The 22,073-nt window shown below is 33.4% G+C and overlaps 1 protein-coding gene across 9 annotated transcripts in view; it reads left to right on the top strand.

Moving 5' to 3' along the window:
• The window catches only part of Clasp2 (cytoplasmic linker associated protein 2), a 190,960-nt gene that overhangs the window by 139,808 nt on the left and 29,079 nt on the right, over positions 1–22,073 (top strand). For 7 of the 9 annotated variants that reach the window (XM_071619732.1, XM_034636296.2, XM_071619726.1 and 4 more), the window contains 6 exons: positions 80–143; positions 9,688–9,851; positions 11,015–11,093; positions 11,226–11,276; positions 17,666–17,809; positions 21,506–21,649. In XM_071619732.1, the coding sequence (XP_071475833.1) occupies positions 80–143; positions 9,688–9,851; positions 11,015–11,093; positions 11,226–11,276; positions 17,666–17,809; positions 21,506–21,649 (646 nt within the window). The remainder of the gene's footprint in view (positions 1–79; positions 144–9,687; positions 9,852–11,014; positions 11,094–11,225; positions 11,277–17,665; positions 17,810–21,505; positions 21,650–22,073) is intronic. The other 2 variants (XM_071619729.1, XM_034636295.2) reach the window with 1 other exon arrangement.

The raw sequence follows: 22,073 nt of genomic DNA, 5'->3' as shown, positions 1-22,073 counted from the left end.
TTAATTATATGAAAGGTTACTTTAAAATGAGTTCATTTTATGGAAAGATATTAATTACCCAACTTTATTACTTTTACAGTCGAGTTGAACTGAAAAGATTGTGTGAAATTTTTACAAGAATGTTTGCTGATCCTCATGGCAAGGTATGTTTTAGTATTTAAGATTATTTACTCATATGTGCCCAAAAAAGAAGTAAAATAGCAGAAAACTGTAACCACTTTTGTTTTATTATTACCCCAAAATGGGTAGTGATTATTTTTAAACATAATTTTTAATATCATATATAATTTAGAAATTGTTCTTTGGTAATCATTTGTGCTTCTCCGAAGAGAGATTGAGAGTAAGATAATAATTTAGCCAGGGTGAGTATATTTTGTATTATTAAGAATATTTCACTATTTGTGAAGAATATAATTGGGGTAAGTTTAAGAAAGTTGCTGACATTTTATTCAATTTTCTTCTATGATTATTACAACCATAATTTAAACATTATTCTTTTCTTGAAAGAACTGTTTTTATAAAAAAGAATTGCCATTAAGTAACAGAAAAGCACAAAATATGATTATAGCCGTAGTTTGATAGTAACATAAAAATGAAACATTTTACATATTGAATAAAAATCATAATTTTCAGAACTTTGTTCACTCTTTAATGTTGATTTAACTATATTGGATTAAGTACTTAAGCGTAATTGGCATGTTCACTATGAAATTTTGGTTTATCTTAATAAATAATAATGTTATAAAAATGTGTTGTTATTTTGTTTCCAGAAATGTGTTTGACTGTGGTAAAACTTAAGTATCTTCCTTTAGGATGTCAAATGCAGGTGTATGTCTAACCTTAATGAGAGATGTAGCAAAGAAGTTATAAGAAAAATAGTAATGAATTCTACTTTATTTTTTTTCTAATTATCTTCACTTCATTTTTGTACACATCATTTTGGTTTTTTCTATTTTTCTATTTTTATTATTTATGTCACTCCTTAAAGATATAAAATCCCACTTTATACATAAACTAAAATCTAACTAAAGATTAAATCCTATTGGGCATATACTTATTTAAATAAATTGCTTACACTTTAAAACAAGATTTTCCAAAGATTCTCCTTTGTCAGGGGTATATTTATTTTATCTGAAAATAAAAGATCCCATTAAAAAGCAAAAATGAAAATATGTTTAACAAGCACTTTGTCGGCCAAAATGTTTTAAAATTTGTAATTTTCAAACTGTAGATAATTCTACCATTTTATATTGATATCACCACCACTAATTACAGTTGTAGGTCTTGCTTTAATCTAAAAATTTCTATAAATTCTAAACAGATTAACTTTTGGTCAGTAGTTGGCACGGTAAGCCAAAAGGGGAGATAATTATCTGGAGGAGCCTTTTTCCTTAAGGAACATTTTAATTGACAATTTATTCAACTTTGAAGATTTAGTTAACTATCTTCACTAAATGGTATAATTTGTTGCTACTGGAAAGTATAAGACCAAGGCTGAATTTATTTCTTGGTCATAATTTTTGACCATTTTTTAATGGTAATAATGCAAGTTAATTGGATGCCAGTGTCTGTGCAGCGATAAAGAGAAACAAACTTAGCTTTCCTATTTGATCTTTAAAAAAAAAAAAAAAAAAAGAATTTTCTCTTATTGACTGACCCATCTGGTTTTGTTTGTATGTTTATTTGGGGTTGGATTTTTGTAGGGGGTTTTTTTGTTTTTATTTTTTTTTCAATTTTTTAAAATTTTGATAGACATAGTACCTTTATTTTATTTATTTGTTTTTACGTGGTGTGAGGATCGAACCCAGTGCCTCCTCATAACATGTGAGCTCTGCCACTGAGCCACAATCCCAGCCCAGGAGTTGGGTTTTTTTTATTCCGTTCAGTGAAGAAATGGAAAAATTTTTGTTTTTGTTTAGTTTTTCTTTGATGATTGTTCATGATTAATTCTGCCAATAAAGTACTACCAGTTTGATCTTTCAGGATCTAGAAACTTAAAAAAACAAAACAAACAAAAAACCCTTTTCTTTCAAAATACATTGTTGATTCTTATTAGGGATCAGATGTTAATTTCTGTAAATGTCTGTGACTTTTCAGGCCATTATAGCCTCTGTCCCACAGTTATTTAAGTCTGCCTTTTTAGCATGAAGGTATTTATGATAGTGTGTAAACAGATGAATATAACTGGGTTGCCATAAAACTTTACTTATGAACATTGAAACTTGAGTGTTCATATAATTTTCATGTGTCACTAAATGGTCTTGTATTTTAAGCCATTTAAAATTATAAAAATCATTCTTATCTTGAAGTCCATAATTTGCTGACCCCTGTTCTATATGATTCACTCATTGTCATTGACACTAAAATAGAAAAATATATTCAGGAACCTGTGCTCTTGCAGCACATGTCCCTTGCTGAAAATCAGGACTACTGAAGGGATAATGGTATGCTGGCCCGGTTAAGTGAAAGCACACCTCCCTGCCTTTTCCTGCAGTCTTCATATCAGATCTGTGATTGCCTGATAGTCTTCTACATCTCAGTTTTTTCCTCTGTCCTCCATGTAGACTGACAGATACTTTCTCTCCTAAAATTCTTAGCTCTCTTTACCTCCTCACACATCCCATGCCCCAGCATGTATCCTGCCTCTTAACTTACCAAGAAAATAGAAGCCATCTAGCCAAAACTCCCATTTCTTGCCTCCAGCCAACAAGCTTCACCATCAGCCCATTCTTTCTACCTTTCCTCCTTTTGAGATGGAAGGAGGTTCTTTCTCCTTTTTGTCCTGTGATGTTTGTGTCATGTAGAATTTTGCCCTCTTCTTTCATTCTCTGCCTTATATGAAGCTTCTGTTACCTGCTTTCATAATAGCTTCCAGATGTGTAATATATTTCCAGCCCATGTTTTTTCTCCTATACTTATTTAATTACATATCTATTGGCTTCATTTATCCCTCAGTTTTTTTATAATATTGGTTTCAGGACCAACTCCACACCCACACCACCCCCTTGAATATCAAAATTCACATATGCTCAAGGCATTGATATAAAATGGAATTGTATTTGTATATGACCTATACAGTCCTCCCATTATATTTCACATCCCCAGATTACAATTCAATATGGTAAATAGTTGTTATACTTTATTATTTATGGAATGACAAGAAAAAAATGTCTGTACATGTTGGGTACAGAAGCAGTTTTTGTCCAAATATTTTTCAATCCTTTGTTTGTTGAATCCTTGGATGCTGAATCCAAAAACACAGAAGACCAACTATATCTTCAGCCTCAATACTACTCTTCCTCCTGCATTGCTTTATCTGATTATCTGATACCACCATTACTCAAGTGAGGAATTGATCATTATTCTAGAACTTCCACTAGATCCTGTTGATTCATCTCTGAATATCTCTCCACTCTCACTGCTAATCAGGGGCATGCTCATATTTTGCCATTTGCACCACCTCTCCCACTTCCATCCCTAAATTATCCTCCATACTGCGTGCCCTAGTAACCTTTCTACTATCTTAAAAATCCTTAAAGAAATAGCCAAAGCTTATCATTTTGGCTTGTATTCCCTCTTTGCTGTCAACCCAGCCCAAACTGTTTATTTCCCCAAATGTGCCTTGTACTTTTCCTTTTCACTTGAAACACACTATCGAGGATATTTTCCTTTCTTCCCCAACGCAGCATTCTTAGGACTCTGCTTAGATAGCACATCTTCTTCAAGTCTGTATTAGATCACCACTCTGAACTAGATAGAATTGCTTCTCTATAACTTCAACCATCACCAAAGCTCACGGGGCAGAAACTTTATAAAGCCTTACCCCTAGAATGGACCTTTATGTGTGTTTGGGAGATGCCTTATACCATGAGTGGACTTCCCCATGTACATTAAAAGGCTTCAGTCTTGATGTACCATGGGGAAAAGAAAAAAAAAAAGAAATGGCATTTCACTCTTTATGTTAGCAGGTTTTAGGGAGTTGCAGGCTTCCTCCAAAAAATAAAAGTTGTTCTCACATTTGCCCAACAGAAACAGGATGCTTAAAGAACCAAGTTGTGAGCAGCAGTTCTTATCCTTTTAGCTAGGACCACCTGCTCCAGCCACCATAATATTTCCCTTTTTGTATCCAACCAAAGGTCTGTATCCAACCAAAATATTTGATGTATCTAATATATAGTACAGAAATGCCAGAAAAGAAGGCCTGGAAAAGAATTGTTTCTAAATACAGAGGAAGGATATTTCCTGGAACAGGAATAATATGAATAAAGTAAATATAGTTAGCAAGTTGAAATTTTTTGATTTCTGTAATTTGATAAATTAACTTTTTACTTTACATATCGCTGTCCCCCAGTATCTGTAGGGGATTGGTTCCAGGACACTCAGCAGATTGCAAAATATGCAAATGCTTAAGTCTCTTATATAAAGCAACACAATGTTTGCATATAATCTACATACATCCTCCCAAACACTGTAAATTATCTCTAGCTTACTTATAATAACAAATACATGTAAATGCTGTGCAAATAGTTGTTACACTCTATTGTTTGGAGAATAATGACAAGGGGAAAAAATGTACACCTTCAGTACAGATATAGTTTTTTTTCCACCAAGTATTTTCAGTCCGTGGTTAGTTGAATCCACTGATGCAGAACCTGCAGATAAAGAGGGCCTGCAGATAAGAAGATAAGTGATCTAACCAATGAAATATGTAGGATAGTAACAGACCACAAAGTAGCAAATTATGTTATTTAAAGCCTCTTAGTGTTTTTATAAGAGAGGCAGTGCAACACATAACAAGTATGAATATGGAGCAAGATGGCTTGGGTTCATATTCTGTCTCTAGGACTTATTAGCAGTGTGTGCCTTGGTTTCTTAATCTGTAAAACAGAATATATAGTAATATATGCCTCATAATGTTGTGGTGATGATTAAATGAGTTAATACATATAAAGCCCTTAGAATATACCAGTATAGTAGTTTTAAAAATTAAGGCATTCAGAGCAGATTTTTATTTTGACTGCTCTGGACACATTTTTTTCCCCCTTAAGTGTAAGCATTATCAGATACTAAAAGTTATCCTATATGGTTTTTGCATTTGACTGAAGTAGCTCTTCAAAAAGAGCCACTTTCACCAAAGTATGAATTAGATTTTTATGGTCTTTGTGATTCTGCCTCTGGAATCATGCCTTTGAGTCTTGGGTTGCTAGGAAATTTAATTTTACTACTAACTTGGGGCACAGTTGAGTACCTTATGTAGAAAGTGACATCTGGTCTTTTGATAAATATTTTAGGCAGCTACAGCTGCTCTCATAGTCCTTGGAGCAGGAGACTGTCACACATCTTACCTGAAGAATTAAAAAATTGATAGTATAAACAGTTACTTTTTTTTTTAACCTCCAAAGAATAGTAATTGTTCCAGGTCCTTACAGAAATTATTTAATTTGTGAAAATACTTCTTCTGGGGGAAAAGGGGATAAGAAACGAAAACTCATTCCCAATTCTGACACTTTTCAGAATTGGGAATGAGTTTTGTGATTCTCGGGTTCTTTCCCAGTTGTTGAACCTCAAGGATAGTACGATGTACAAAAGAAAAGCTTTTGTCTCTTTTTTTTTAAATTTCCTTTGCCAGGAGGTTAAAGAGAAACACAGGAAAATCATGTTCTTCTCCCATGTAATTCATTTAACTCTTTGTTTTCAAAACTATTTTGAGTTTATCATAAAACTTTGAAAAACATTTGTCATTTTTATTTTCTAAGTGTTTTTCTTCCATACAGGAACTTTGCATTGATGGCGACTAATTTGTGTGTTTTTCTTTTTTTTCTTTTTTTCTTTTTGCATGCTGTCCCCTGTGTTGGAACTCTCAATAGAGAGTAAGTTGGTTCAATATTTGTTGGAAACCTAACTTTACTGCATGACTGTGAAATTAACCCTTTTTCTCTGTTTTCTCTCCCAAAGAGTTCATGCAGTGTTGGACCCTTTGCAATCCACGAAATGCTATATGCAAACTGTCATTCTGTTTGGAGATGTGCTTTTTTAATCTACTAATTAATCTAATTTGATCATGTTCTTCTGTTCTTTTTTTGACTGGCACACCTAAGATATAAGTGAGTTTAGGAAAATACTGCCTCAATTGTAATAGCTCAGATATTTAATTCTTTCTGAACAAATTACAGATGTGAGATATGTAGGATTATAAATTGATTCCATTGAAAGTTTAAAAATAATTCCCCAGTTTCATAATTATTTTAAAAAAAAAATTGGGCCCTGAGTCCCCATATGTACTTCCTAATAGTCTGTTAATGTCATTGCATAAAAGCAAACAGCAATTTATGGAGCATTGATTCTCAGCTTTCTCTTTTGAAATTTTTATTCCTACTGTTACATTAGCATATCCATTTTCTCCTTTAATTCTAGGCAAGGATATGGAAGAATATCAACACCTGAGAGAAACTCTTTGTGTTAGGGAAATCGAAGAAAAAAATTTGTGTATAATTTCCAATATATTATGCATATGGATATATGTGCATATGTATGTGTATATATGATCATTTATTAAGAACTGTTATAGGATATAAATATTTTTGAAAGGTTATGGTAAAATTCTATATATAAAGTGCTGTAAATACCATGTCTACATTTTTATTGGGCTACTCACGTTATATCTAACCAAAAGAAATTTCTATTCAGACACTTAGAGAAGTCTTCTTGAAGGAAATAACAGTTAAGATCTTGATGGAAACATAAACCTTGGCTATGTCAGCATGAGAAGAAAGAGCCTTCCAGGAATGGCTAGCATGAGTCCAATGAAGAAAGTGGGTAGTGCCAGAAAGTTTATAGGAAAGAAAAACAAGTTAATCTTCACTAGAATGAATGGAAAGTCTTGATTCTAGGAGGAACAGGTCTTTACTACTAATTACAGGGTAAATTTTGCTTAAGAGAAAATACTTATTTTCATTGAAAACTTTTTAGGTAACTTTGGACTTGGTTCCATTGATGATATAGGACTGTATAAAAGTATAGTCTTTATTCTATAATAATATATATTCCAGATGGGATGATAATATAGACAAAAAGTTAAATAGCATCAAAAATAGCTAATCCCACTATGAATTCCAAGTAGGAAGGATCAGTGGCTCTTATCTAAAGTAGCCTAAGAAGCTTCTTGGCTGGAGCTTGAGTAGGGAATCACATACTATATGTAAGCAAGCTGGAGGTATGAACAGGAATAGGAGAAAATTGGAGTCATGTGAGATGTGAATGAAAGTGGAGGAATAAAGGGTCTTATTTTACTGGATAGTCCAGTTTAGAGAGTTAGAACTTTATATAAGGGTTTGAGACATTATCCTGTAGACAATTTTATATAAGGGTTTGAGATATTATCCTATAGACAATGGGAGATGTTTAAGAATTTTGTTTCTATTACAAACTGTCATAATCTGATGGTAAGAAAGAAGCATGCATTGAAAAACACAGCCTGCAGGCCAAACCTCTCGTGCTGCCTACTTTTGAAAGTTCTATTGGAACACAACTGTGGCTGTGCTACAATGGAGTTGAGTAGTTGCAAGACCCTATGGCTTGTAAAGCCTCAAATATGTGTGGCCTGTTACAGAAATGATTTGATGACCCTTGATATATAGAAAATATGAAGGCTAGAGTCGGGCTACTGCAATAATCCAGACATAAAATCAGAAGTGCTTGGTGCCTACAACAGTGCTATGATAAACAGATTTGGGGAAGACCAAAAGAGAGCAGTTCTAGAGATCTGGAGCCTCATAGAATCAGAGAGGCCCAGTCAAGGAGGTCACACTTGGGATGAAGAACAAATCAGAATGAAGACATTTAGGATGCAAAAGGACAATGCCTGCAAAAAGAAAAAGAAGGGAAATACTAAGAGGCAAGAAATGTCAAGCTACAGAATGGCCAACCATACTTTACCTAGGAGAAAGCTATTGCATACCACAATTAGAAGATAATTAGTGGGAGCAATAGGGTGGAAGCTGAAAGAGGAGCTCCTGGAATGGTGTCTTCTGCATGTGGCAGTAAAGGATCTAGGTAAAAAATGAAAGAGTAAATAGAGGAGAGTACACGTTAGAGAGCAAAAATATGGAACTGAAAAATTAGACTTAAAAGGGAATAAAATTGACTCTTCCTTGGAGAAATGATTATTAGAACATTAGGGTTAGAGGAAATCAAATTGAGGGAAAAGCCACTAGAGTTTAATTAATAGAGTAGATAAAATACAACTGAAAACCAAGTGACCTAGCTAAGTCTTGACCCATTGACTAGCTGTGAAACTGGGTAACTCACATTTTCTAGTTCTCTGTTTCCTTATACATAAAATGGGAGAGTCGACTTAGGCATTTTTCTATCTTATGACTTTCTAAATGGGTTTTCATATGGAAAAGTTTCAGGTTGGAATCCTTAAGAAAATAGGGAAGAATTTAAACAAGAGTAAAAGTGATCCACAGAATAAAAAACAGTTACATATTGGTAAACTAGCTTTGGCGGGGAGGAAGAAACCTTGATTTGTAGTGTTTGCCAGTGTCTGAAGTGTAGATGACTCCTATTTGAAAGCAGCTGCTTTCAAGCTACCAAACATTTCACAAAATTCCTGAATACTAAGATTCGAATGTTAAAGCTTATAGTTCTAATAGAGAAAATCCTTCAAACTCTTAATTCTCAAATTAGTATAGTTACTTTGGATATTGAGTATTTTAAAAACCATAGTTTTAATCATCTGTTTTGATTATAATTTGTCTCAAGTCATCATGACTAAGAGTCTTAACAGTGTTTTCCTCTTTACCTTGAAATAATTTTTTTAGTATGATATTGGATTTCTTGTAAACAGATAAAACCTTGTGATGGATTGCTTTTCATACGTACTTCAGTGAGATACATCATGTATTGATAGTAGTTTCTCTGCACCTTAAAATTTTTTCACTTAAAAATTTTTTTAAACAGATAGATTAATGTTAGAACCACTTATAAAGCCCTCCCCACCACACACAGCATAAATGAAGACTGATGGCATGCCATCTAGGACCTTTTAAAAAATCCACTAAAATTTAGATGTAGGCTTTTATCTTGAATTTATTTGACTTTAAGTACAGTTTTATTTATCACAGGTCATTTAAAATTACTTTTGGGGCAGTTTTAGTAAATAACAGATTTCATGCCAGAAAGTTTGTGACAATTGTCATTTTGAGAAATCTGAGGATTCTCTTATGTTATGTAAATTCATTATGTTATGTAAATTTTATACCTTAGGTAGCTGTTAGTATAGTCATTCTCTAATTAACTCAATGCCACGCTTGCAAAAAGCTGAGAGTTAGTGAGACTATAGATCCTTCCCCTATATTTTGTATAAAATAGATTTTTAGTTTAAGTAGCTTAAGCTGTGGCATCATTGATTACATTAGGTGTGCCAGCCATTATGGCCAAATTTCTTTACCAAGTGATGCTGCATGGAATAGCTAATTGTTGAACTTCTGCAGAAGTTGGATAACGATTCAAATGTACTCTTGTATCACAGAGTCCAATGAAAAGCAAGAGAGATTGTTTTTCCGCTTGGCTGCCAATCGCTGTGCCTCTGATTCCTGTATTCCCTTCTATTTTCAGTTTTGAACTGAGCATAGAGATCAATATTTCCTCGTTTTTCTTCCCACCTCTCCCCTTTATCTATTATAGGTATTCAGCATGTTTTTGGAGACTCTAGTAGATTTTATACAAGTCCACAAAGATGATCTTCAAGATTGGTTATTTGTACTGCTGACACAACTACTTAAAAAAATGGGTGCTGATTTGCTTGGGTCTGTTCAGGCAAAAGTTCAGAAAGCCCTAGATGTTACAAGGTAATATTTTTTGCATGTATTTCAAGTTTACCTAATAATAAGTAATATTTAATCTTTATGTTAAAATTTAATTTCTGAGATCTTTCAAATAATTTATTCTGTAGAAACACCTGAAAATTGTTAATTTTCACCAATTACATGGTATATTTAATACAACATTGTTTCTTAGATCAAACCTTTTATTTATTTTGTAAAAATTTTATTGGTTCAAGTAATTCAAGATTGTATTTTATCTTAATTAGGATTAATCTAGAACTAGGCATATTATATGCACCTGTAGTCCCAGCAACTGGGAATGCTGAGGCAGGAGGATTATTTGAGCCCAGGAGTTCAAGACCAGCCTGAGCAACATAGTGAGATCCCATCTCAAATAAAGAAGAAAAAGCTGGATATGGTGACACTGTCTGTAATCCCAGCAGTTGAGGAGGCTGAGGCAGGAAGATCACAAGTTTGAGGCCAGTGTCAGCAACTAAGCAAGGACCTAAGCAACTTAATGAGACCCTGTCTCAAAATAAAAAATAAAAAAGGGCTAGAGATGTGACTCAGTGGTTAAGCGCCCCTGGGTTAAGTCTCTAGTACCACCACCCCCCGCCCCCCAAAAAAAAAAAAAGATATTTGTAGTTGCATCATGGAGTTTTGACTAAAGATCAACTGAAGATATATCTGCAAAGTAGGGTTGAAGATTAATTTTATCTAATGTAAATATGAAAGTATTTCCTAAGTGTTAATAAAACATAGTATACATTTAGATATTCAGAATCTCTCTTCAGAAGATTTTGAACCATTGGTATGTTTCTACTTTCCTATGTGTGACTGTTTCAAAATGTCCATTTTCTGAGTTGAAATGAAACTGGAATTTAGATTTTAGGTGTGGGGGAAATGTCTGAAACTATTGAACTTTCTATTGAGTACATTTTTCTTCTTAAATCTATTATTGAGGCAAGATAGACTATTATTTATTATAATGTTGCTTCTTAACCCAATACTGGTCATAAATTCAAATGTTTGTATTCTTCTGAGAATGCTTTTATTGTAGCCTGTACTACAGATATATACTACTTCATATGACATTATGTTTTGGCATTAAGCAGTTTTTTTGCATGAAATTTGTTAAATGCATACTTGTTTACTTAATTTTTTTGTTTGCTTTGTTCTTATTTCAGAGAATCTTTCCCAAATGATCTCCAGTTTAATATTCTAATGAGATTTACAGTTGATCAGACTCAGACACCAAGCCTGAAGGTAAAAAACTGAGGTTTTTTGCAAACATTGTAAAAAATTGAAGTATTTTATTGATAAAGTTATGTCAGTATTTGTATTTCTGTCACATGAGAAACAGTTCAATCAGTGGGTTTTGTTTTTATGAACTTACAGACAGTCAAGCCAGCACTTCGGGACCATCTTCACTCTTTTTGGAGCTCCAAGGTTTTTTTGTTTTGTTTTGTTTTAATCTGCATTATTTCTTTTCTTAACTCTCTCTGCAGTGTTTCAGATAATGTTTGTATGCATCTATATTCGAGTACTAACCTTTGTAAGCCTTTTACGCATGCACATATTTGATTTCAAATGTTTCTCAAATGTCCTTCCTCCTTTGGAGAACGCTTACTGGGGATATACATTTAGAAGGCATCACAATATGGCCATCTAACACTAAGCTGGTATTGCAAACTTGCTTTATAAAATCTTATCTAATTTTATGTTTGTGATTTCCCAATACTTTTTTTTCTTATTTGTAATCTTAGGAGTTTTAATGGGCATTTTGGACAAAATACCAGTTTTGCCTAAGTACATATTTTAGTAAACAAACAAATCTTAATATCAGTACCATTTTCCTTAACCAAAATAGTAACTATTTTTGCAATGTGATGTTTCTGACGTGCACCAAATTTGTAATTAAGATTAACTTTCTCAGTTTTTATTTGCACACATTTTCCAGATAATTTATGTGAAAAGTAGGTGGATTCTAATTTGTAATTTTAAATGATGCAATTTAATATAAAAGAAAAAGTGATATAATATTAAAGAAGATCCTCCTGAATGCTTTGCCAAAGATGTTTTTTTAGTGAGCTGTATCAAATGAGATTAAAGTCAGGGAAATAACAAGCATATATGCTTACATAAGTCTTTTATCTTCTGCTCTATTCTGCACGAGTATATTTCCATGAGCATTACTGCCCAGGATTGGTTTTCCCCTACATTTCTGAATGCAGTTGTGTCTGAAAATCACAATTATGTTTCTTACCAGGGTGGATATACATTCAACATAATGTTATTTTCTCAAAACTACTTCATGAAAGGGATTCCATCTGTTTACTTTGAAAAGTGACCTGCAGAAAAACAGTTTACTTGATATTAGTGAGAAATGTTTTTTGAACTCGTATCCAAGGCGTTGTGCTCAGTGTTCCTGGGAATATAAAACTTATAATTAGATCACTGTTTTCTATAATACATGATAACCTATAAATTACATCTACCTGTGGTAGATATTCCAGTACTGTTGAAAATGTATATAGAGGGGCTGGGGATGTGGCTCAAGCGGTAGCGTGCTCACCTAGCATGCGCGGGATGCTGGGTTCGATCCTCAGCACCACATACAAATAAAAAATAAAGATGTTGTGTCCACCAAAAACTAAAAAATAAATATTATAAAAAGAAAATGTATATAGAGATGTTTCATGGGCCAGTGCAAAAGAAGATCACCAGCTTAAGAAATAAGGATAAGAGGTGACTTGAGGTAGAGTATAAAGTTGCTGAAGAAAACAATTAAAGGGAATAGTGAAATGGGAAACAGACAAATTAAAATGGGCTTTCCTTTTGGAAAACATTGTACTGGAGACTGGCACCACAAACTGTTTCTTTAAAAGCCTAAATTATTTATAAATATACATAGAAGTATAGTTTCAGTAGCAAAGCCATATGGGGAATCACTCTTCAACTCTTAAGTAGATATTTTAGGATAGCAGGAAAATGTTATGTTTTTCTGCAAAAATATAAATAACTTTCAGGTGGGTGACAGGGTTAAGTTTTAAAATCTTAACAGGCTATGGAAAAACACAGATAACTTGTTCTAGATCTAGCAAAAAGACCGAGGGAAAATATCTTTATTGAGAAATGATCTTTCAGATTAAAAAAAAAAAAGGATGTTTACATAAAATGTGATATCTCTCATGTATTATCATGTGATCAGTGAGGGAAATAACAGTATAAAATCAGGAATTTTAATTTGAATTACTAATGTTTTTAAATAAATGTAATTTTGCTGAACTCTGGCTTTCACAAACATTGAAGAATTACACACACTTAGCAATCGAATTGTTTTTCCTTCTTTGAAAGAGTATATATTTGCATAATTGAAATTCTAGAATGTATGTAACCTCATACAGTACCCTACTAAAAACATTCAAATTATTATATGTGTGTGATTATTTTACCTATTATTAAATATGCCTATTCTGAGACACCTTTTTAAAATTTTGCATGACTATAAATTGTCAAGACACTGCACCAACTGAATGTCACAGAGGGCAAATAAATGCTTGCTTTTTTTTCCCCCTAATCTACTGGGAATTGAACTCAGGGTCTTGTGTATGCTAGTCATATGCTGTACCACTGAGCTACATTCCCAGCCCTTTTTATTTTTTATTTTGAGATAGAGTCTTGAGGAATTGCCCAGACTGGCCTCAGAGTTGTAATCCTCCTGCCTCACCCTCCTGAGTCACTGGAATTATAGGCATGCATCACCGCATCTAGCCCTTTTTATTTTATTTTGATTCTAAGTCTCACTAAATTGCCCAGGTTCACCTTGAATTTGCCTCAGTGTCCTAAGTAGCTAGGAATACCAACATCTACTACTATGCTCAGGAATATATACAGTTATTAGTGTTGGTAACTTAAAAAGAATACATTGTTCATTTATTGACTTAACATAGTCATCTTTCAGCTATTCACACTGATAGAAGGTACATGGCTTCAAGAATCCAGAATATTATGTGCTATCCTATAATTTAGGTAGGCCTGCTACTACAAAACTAACCACATCTTATATTAAAAGTTATAATTCACTTTTTAAATAATAAGTAAAACTTGTATATATTTAGAGTATACAACATGTTTTGGTGTGTGTGTGTGTGTGTGTGTATGTGGAGAGAGAGAAAGAGAGAAATTATGGAATGACTGAGTCAAATTACTTTTGCATTACCTCACATACTTTGTGTGTGTGTGTGTGTGTGTGTTTGGTGAGAAAACTTAAAATCCAATCTCAGCAGTTTCAAATATTTAATATGTACATGGTGACCAAGCATGTGATGCACATCCAGCTATTCAGGAGCTTGAGGCAGAAAGATCACAAGCTGGAAGCTAGCTTGGGCAACTTATCAAGACCCTTACTGGGAACATATTTCAGTGATAGAGCAACACTGCATTAATTTCCTAGTACTGCAAAAAAAAAAAAAAACAAGTATATTGTTATTAACTGTAAGATACTGTGATGTACATTGTCCTCTTGAAATTATTATTCTTTTCTAACTGAAATTTTATGTCCTTCAACCAGTCTTTCCCTAATCCCCCAGCCCCAGGTAACTACCACTTTACTCTGTGTTTCTGGGTTTGACTTCATCATGCTCCACATATAAGTGAGATCATTTAATAGTTGTCTTTCTTTACATGGCCTGTTTCACATAATATATTGTCCTACAGGTTCATCCATGTTGTCACAAACGACAGGGTTTTCTAATCTATCTATCTATCTATCTATCTATCTATTTATTTATTTATTTGCTGTGCTAAGGATCAAACCCAGGGCCTCATACATGCTAGGCAAGTGCTCTACCACTGAGCTATAGCCCCCACCCAGGGTTTCCTTTTTTAAAGCTAAATAGTATTTCATTGTGTATATATACCATACTCAACCATTGAAGGACACTTAAATTGATTTATATCTTGGCTATTATGAATAACGTTGCCATAGTACATGGGGGTACGAGTTGTTCAACATACTAATTTTCATTGTCTTTGAGATAGTTACTCCCTACTGGGACTACTGGATCATATGGTATTCTATTTTAATTTTTTGGAGAAACTTCATACTGTTTTCCACAATGGCTGTACTACTTTACATTCACACCAGTGGTGTGCAAATGGTTCCCTTTCTCTACATCTTCACCAGCAACCTTTTGTCTTTTATATAGTAGCCATTTAGTGAAGTAAGTGATCTCTCATTATGGTTTTAATTTGCATTTACATGATGATTATTGATGTTGAGCATTTTCATTTTTATATTGTACATTTGGGTGTTTTCCTTGGAGCAATGTCTATTCAGGTTCTTTGGTAATTTTTTAATCAGGTTATTTAGGGTTTTTCGGTTTGTTTGTTTGTTTAGGTTGATTTCTTTACATATTTGGATGCTCATTCCTTATCGGATGTGTGCTTTATAAGATATTCTTCCATTCTATAGGTTGTCCCTTTGCTCTGTTGTTTGTTTGCTGCATAAAAGAATCTTTTTAGTTTAATGTACTCCCATTTGCTATTTTTATTTTTGTAAGCTGTGTAAAATTATAAATCTAAATATTTATTTCTTATGAAAGAAGAACATAATTTGATATCCCCCTTTTTTTGGTACTAGGAGCAGGAAGGGGAAAATGTATAAGAGGCAGAACTTTATTTCAATATTTTCCTTCCTATCTGTTAATTTGGCATAACACTACCCAGAGAGATTTCCCATAGATACTTGGCCTGAGTGATAAAAATGACATTTAAATCCATAAGGGAAGAAAGAACATAGAGAGACTAATTACATTAACCTGGACAGTATCTCAACTTGCTAGGGTTTGGGATTTTTTATTTCTTTTATTTTTTTGGTACTGGGGATTGAACCCAGGGGCACTTTACCACTGAGCTACATCCCCAGTTCTTTTACTTTTTATTTTGAGACAGGGTCTTGCTGAATTGCTGAGGCTGGCCTTGAACTTGTGATCCTCCTGCCTCAGTCTCCCAAGTCACTGGGATTACAGGTGGGCACGGCTTATTTTTGTTTTAGAGACAGTGTCTCACTACATTGCCAGGGTGGCCCTGAACTTGCAATCCTCTTCCTCAGCCTCCTGAGCAGCTGGGATTACTGGTGCCTGGCTCAAGTTGTTTTAATCGTGCATTTAAACTTTACTTTTCCTGAGTCAGTAAATCAGCCTTTACTGTGTGTTTAGCATCTGCTGAATCCAAGGATTATACACTACTATATCACATGTTATTTCTAAAGTGGCCACTGGTATAATGTAGTGATAAATAACATTGTACACAGCTGGAAAATACTAACAGAGTGAGGGGGTATGGGAAGATACAGATGAAAGAATATCAAGTTGTGCATAATGTAGGATGAATAAGTTTAGATATCTAATTTACAATATGAGGACTATAATTAAAGAGATTTTTGCTAAAAGAGTTGATTTTAGGTGTTCTTGCCACATGTAGACCAAATGGGTAACCCTGTAAGATGAGGGATTTATTCATTGCTTGACTGTAGAAATCATTTCACTATGTATATGTGTATCAAAGCATCATCTTGTATACCTTAAATATATACAATAAAAACATTTTAAAAGTAATTGAGAATAGATTTTAAGTGTTCTACCCACAAAAAATGAGTATGTGAAGTAATGCAAATGTTATTAGCTCAATTTAACCATTCTACAATGTATACTTACTTCAAAATATCATATTATATACCCAATATATCCAATTGTTGTTTGTCAGTTGAAAGAATAAATTGGGCTAGGGGTGTAGCTCACTAGTAGAGTGCTTGCCTGACATGCATAAGGTCTTGGGTTCAATACCTAGCACCACATACACAAAAAGAATAAATTAGTTTTTTAAAAAAATAAAGTATAAACAGGTAACGTCGGAGAAAACCATTAAGAAATCCTAGGGGCTGGAGTTGTGGCTCAGCGGTAGAGTTCTCGCCTCGCACCTGCAAGACCCTGGGTTCGATCCTCAGTACCACATAAAAATAAATAAGTGAAATAAAGGTATTGTGTCCAACTACAACTAAAAAATAAATATTTTAAAACAAATGGAAATCCTAGAATGTTGGAATACATGACTTTAAAAACAGTGATTCTCAAACCTTTTTATCACCTTAGCATAGTCTTCATCCCACTACACGTCTGTTTCATGCACCCACATATCAAGAATGAGACTTTTTACACCTATATGTTAACTTCTTTTTACAAATGAATATTATCTTTTCTCCAGTGATACTTGTTTAATATTTTTGAGACTCTTCATTTAACGCAGTTATAACAGTTGATGAATCTGATCTCATTTTGTCAGTTTTAATCCTGTTTGATACCATCCCCTCAAAAAAAAAAAAAAAAAAAAACAATAACAAACTATATTGCCCACCATTATTGCAGCCTTGATAGACTGGATTTACCATTCCTAATTTTCAAATACTTTGGTTAATTTCCCCCCAAAATGAAATGACTGAGTTGATAAGACTCACTTCCTCTGGGGCTAGCTAAGAATCAGCTGCAATGCAACGGTAGATACAAGACAAAGTTTATTATCTTAAGAAAGTTTGCCACAGTTTTCATACTTGGGGAATAAAATGCCTGGGACCTAAAAGCTTTAATATGTATGAAAACAAAAATCATCACCTTATCATATACTTGGACCTGAAGTTGGTAGGTGGTTATATTATCTCTTTTATTGTTTATATTGTTCGTTTTCTTGTCAAAAATAGTCATGTAATTATTTCTGAAGCTTACTCTAGTGCCTCACAATGACCATCTTATCTTCCTGTCTCATTCTGCTTATCTCTGCAGGTAAAGGTTGCCATCCTTAAATACATAGAAACTCTGGCCAAACAAATGGATCCAGGAGATTTTATAAATTCCAGTGAAACTCGCCTGGCAGTGTCTAGGGTCATCACTTGGACAACAGAACCCAAAAGTTCTGATGTTCGGAAGGTGTGTTTTCACATAAGGTTTAGAAGATCAATTGGAGGATTGGGATTGTAGCTCAGTGTTAGACCCTTGACTAGCATATGTAAGGCCCTGGGTTCAATACCTACCACCCAAAAACAAAAAAAATATCAGTTGGAAAAGCAAGTCAGTAGTTTTGGATTGCCAGTGAAGGAAGAATATTTTAGAATTCTACCAGTTAGCAATTAATTATGAAGGACTTTTTAAAAAAAATAATAATTCTTTTAAATTATCTTAAATTTGGTCCAGTTAATTGAGCATAATTTTCAAAATTGGAATCAAAAATAGCTGTCCTTGCTACAATCCTCCCAGCCTCAAGCACAAAATATTCCAAATTATTCTCCTTGCATTTACCTATGTATTCCAAAAAAGAACAGATGCTGTTTCTTGGTTTATCCATTTTAGGCATTATTTATTGATCTATTGATAAATATAGACATACTGATCTATCTTTGTTAGGATTTAGCTTTCCCCTATCTTTCCCACATAACTTTCCTATATCCTTCCCCATAATCTTCAAAATACTTTATGACTGAATTGTTGGTAGTCAGTAGAAAAGATTTACATTTGGATATGCACATACACTTGTGCCAAGTGGTTTGCTGCTGTCTCCTTTCTTATAGAAACTTTGTCTTGGAGTTAATAATTTGCCTTGTTTTTCATTTGCCTGAGCTTTTTAAAATGTTTTTGAAATACTTGTTAATATTTTCAACATCTCTGTCACATAATTATAGCTAATATTTTTTTTACTCCAAAAGAGGTTATTTATTTTCTGGAGAACTCCTTCTTAGACCTCTTCTCTTCACCAGTTTGGATATTCTCTCCCCTAAGCCTTCTGTACACATCTTCCTTGTGAATCATTCTTTGTGAATCTTTTCCTTCACTGTTGCAGAGGAGTATCCAGAATATAAATTTTGTGACCTTCATTAACAATTATAAACACTGCACCTACTAAGAACAGAGAGTGCATTTTTCTCAAATATATGTGTAAAATTCTGCATGCTGGGTCATGAAACAAACCTCAATAGTTTCAAACAATAGAAATAACACAAAGTGTGTTCTCTGACCACAGTGGAATAAAATTAAAAATCAATAATAGAAAGAAACTTGGAAAACTCTCAAATAAATGATATTGAACAACTTACTCTTAAATAACCATTAATTCAGAGAAGAAATTAAAAGGGAAATTAGAATATGCGTTGAGATAATGAAATAAAGACATGACCTAACAAAACATGGGATGCATCTAAAGCAGTGCTTAAAGAAAACTATAGCTGTTGATGTTTATACCAAAAAAAGAAAGATCTCAAATTAGTAACCCAACGCACTATCTTAAGGCACTAGAAAAAGGTGCAGAGCAAATCTGAAGCCAATAGAAGATTTTAAAAAAAGTTAATCAAAATGAAGATAGGAAAATATTAGAGAATATCAGTGAAACCAAAAGTTGGTTCTTTGGAGAAATCAACAAAATTGCCAAACCTCTAGCTTGGTTGACCAAGAGAAAACGACTTATAGAAACTATTGGCTCATCTTAGGAGTTGGGGATGTGACTCAGCTGGTAAAGTGCTTGTCTACATGTGTGAGGCCCTGGGTTCAATCCCCAGTACCACACACACAGAGAAGAGGAAACCATTGGCACAATTTTAATTGAGAGTTTTGTGCTGTTTTATATAAAGGGGAAAAGAGTGGAAAGGGTAGACTAGTATTAAAAAGAGCATAAGTTCTCACATAGGATATTGAACAATAATATCCTATGTGAGAACTTATGTTAGAGTCTATCTCAAGCTAATAAGAAATTAGTATATAAACCTATGAATGCCCAACAGTTAAAACAAGCATTGCAAAGAGAAATTGAGAAATACAAAACCTTCTCTATAACATTGGTTTCTGTAAATTCTTATGTGTATATTACTTTAATTTAAAGACCTGAATTTTTTTTCTTTCTGTTGTTACTGGGGATTGATTCCAGGGACTCTTTGCCACTAAGCTATATATATCCCTAGACCTTTTTATTTTTTTTTTGAGACAAGGTCTTGCTAAGTTGCTGAGGTTGTCCTCAAACTTGTGATACTTCTGTGTCAGCCTCCTGTGTCACTGGGATTACAGATGTGTGCCACCACATCTGGCTAAAGACCTGAAAATTTATTTTAAATGTAAAATGTATCTAGTAAAACATGTGACCAAAAAAATTTAAAAGTAACAGAAATAAACATCTTGATCAAAATATACTAAAGCTGTAGCAATTTAAATTATGTGATGTTAGAACAGAAATAGATCAATGGGTAATAAAGAATGGTCCAGAAACACAGATTTATGTAGAATATTCGTCTGCTTAAAATCATGTAGAAAGGGTGTACTCTTCAGTAAATGATTTGGGAACCGTTGAGCTATCTATAAGAGATGATGAAACGTTAATCTCTAAACCAAAATAAACTATAGATGGAGTAAAGTATGTTTAATAATGAATTTGTTAAGACAAAATTAACTAATGTGTTGAAGCATACTCCCATACGATACATGCTTTGTCGTTTTTAATAAAATGAACTTGTGTTATCACTGTTTTTTTATGTATTTCTCCTTCAGCAGTATATAACAGACCAATCTTCATTTCTGCATAAATAGACCTACATTATCTTCTATAACTATTGTGTAATATTTCATGGTTTCAATATAACATAATTTAGCCATTCCCCTGTTGTTGTATATTCAGATGCTATAAACATAGAAACACTTAGGTTTTTATAGAATTAGGTCAGAACAGTTCCAGAACTTAAGTTTCTATAAATATGAATTTCAGTATTTGTCTTTTAATAACTCAATTGATTACTATAGGAGAAGAAATGTGTAAGATTTCTTACAAATCTGAGTAGGCTTTTTTCTTGTTATTGTTCCCATTTCCACAAAATATTAGCTATAGTTTAGCTTCTTCAGATTGTAGATTTGTTAGATTAGCTATTTGAGAGTCTAGATACTGTTGATTTATTCGAGATTTACATATATTGAGAAAGTAGAATTTGAAATTTTTTGCTCCTTATAATCATTTATTAGGAAAACTGAAGTAGTAACATGTTGACAGAGAAAGTATCTGGTTAACTTTTTTTTTTTTTCTTCTTTTGTAATGGGAATTGAACCCAAGGGTGTTTTACCACTGAATACCACCCCCATTCCTTTTTTATTTTAAGACAGGGCTTCACCAAACTACTTGAATTTGCAATCCTTCTACCTTAGCCTCTTGAGTAGGTAGGATTGCAGGCCTAGGAAGAAAGGGTCTGGTTATCTTTTGCTTCTGTTCTATTTGTTAAACTTTTTGTATTCTCTTTTAATTTCCAAAAATAAATGGTAGGTCATATATTTTTTTAATCCCTTCCTAGGGCTATGGATGTAGCTCAGTAGTAGAATGTTTCTATCTTTCCCATAAAAGAAGTGTGTTTTGTTTTTTATTGTTCAGTACTGGATCAAACCCAGAACCTTGAATATGCTAGACAAATGCTCTAACCAACCCCTCCTTCCAAAAAAAATAATAATAATAATTGAAATAAGAACATTTTTCTTTGCCCTGGGAAAAATAGTTAAACCTCCTGATGTTTAATAGAAATGTAAAAGAAGACAGTCATCTTTGCATAACCAAAATGCATTTATTGAATTTACTGTGTTTTTTTTTTTTTTTTTTTTTTTTTTAAGGCAGCACAATCAGTGCTGATTTCTTTATTTGAACTCAATACCCCAGAGTTTACAATGTTACTAGGAGCTTTACCAAAAACTTTTCAAGATGGTGCTACCAAACTTCTTCATAATCACCTTCGAAACACCGGCAATGGAACCCAGGTATTTCTTGCTTACTTTCTTGGCTGCTGTATAATCTTATGGTTGGTTTAACAGTAATTATTTTCCTTTACATGAAATAAACTTGAGCCTCATATATGATTTCTGTACTTGCCAGAGTTTCCTGAGTAAAACTATATATTGTCTTGGAAACAACAGAGGCCTTAGGCTTGCCGTGTTTATATTATAATTTGTATACATTAGGGCACTGGTGAATACTGGCTAATTACGAATAATGAAAGCCAAATGTGAACAGAATATGTATGAAGGCACCAGCTTTGGAAGCCATTAGAACATTAGGACATGTTCTTCCGATGAACCAATCCTTATTTCACTATTAGCAGAGATGACTTATTGCAGGGTTAACAAATAAGGTTGGAGAGGATAGATAGTACATAGTAATCATAGGCTTGTCAGTTCACCTGTG

This window comes from Marmota flaviventris, chromosome 1 (assembly GCF_047511675.1).
Source record: "Marmota flaviventris isolate mMarFla1 chromosome 1, mMarFla1.hap1, whole genome shotgun sequence".
Lineage (NCBI taxonomy): Eukaryota > Metazoa > Chordata > Mammalia > Rodentia > Sciuridae > Marmota > Marmota flaviventris.
This window is presented reverse-complemented; position numbering and strand designations above follow the sequence as displayed.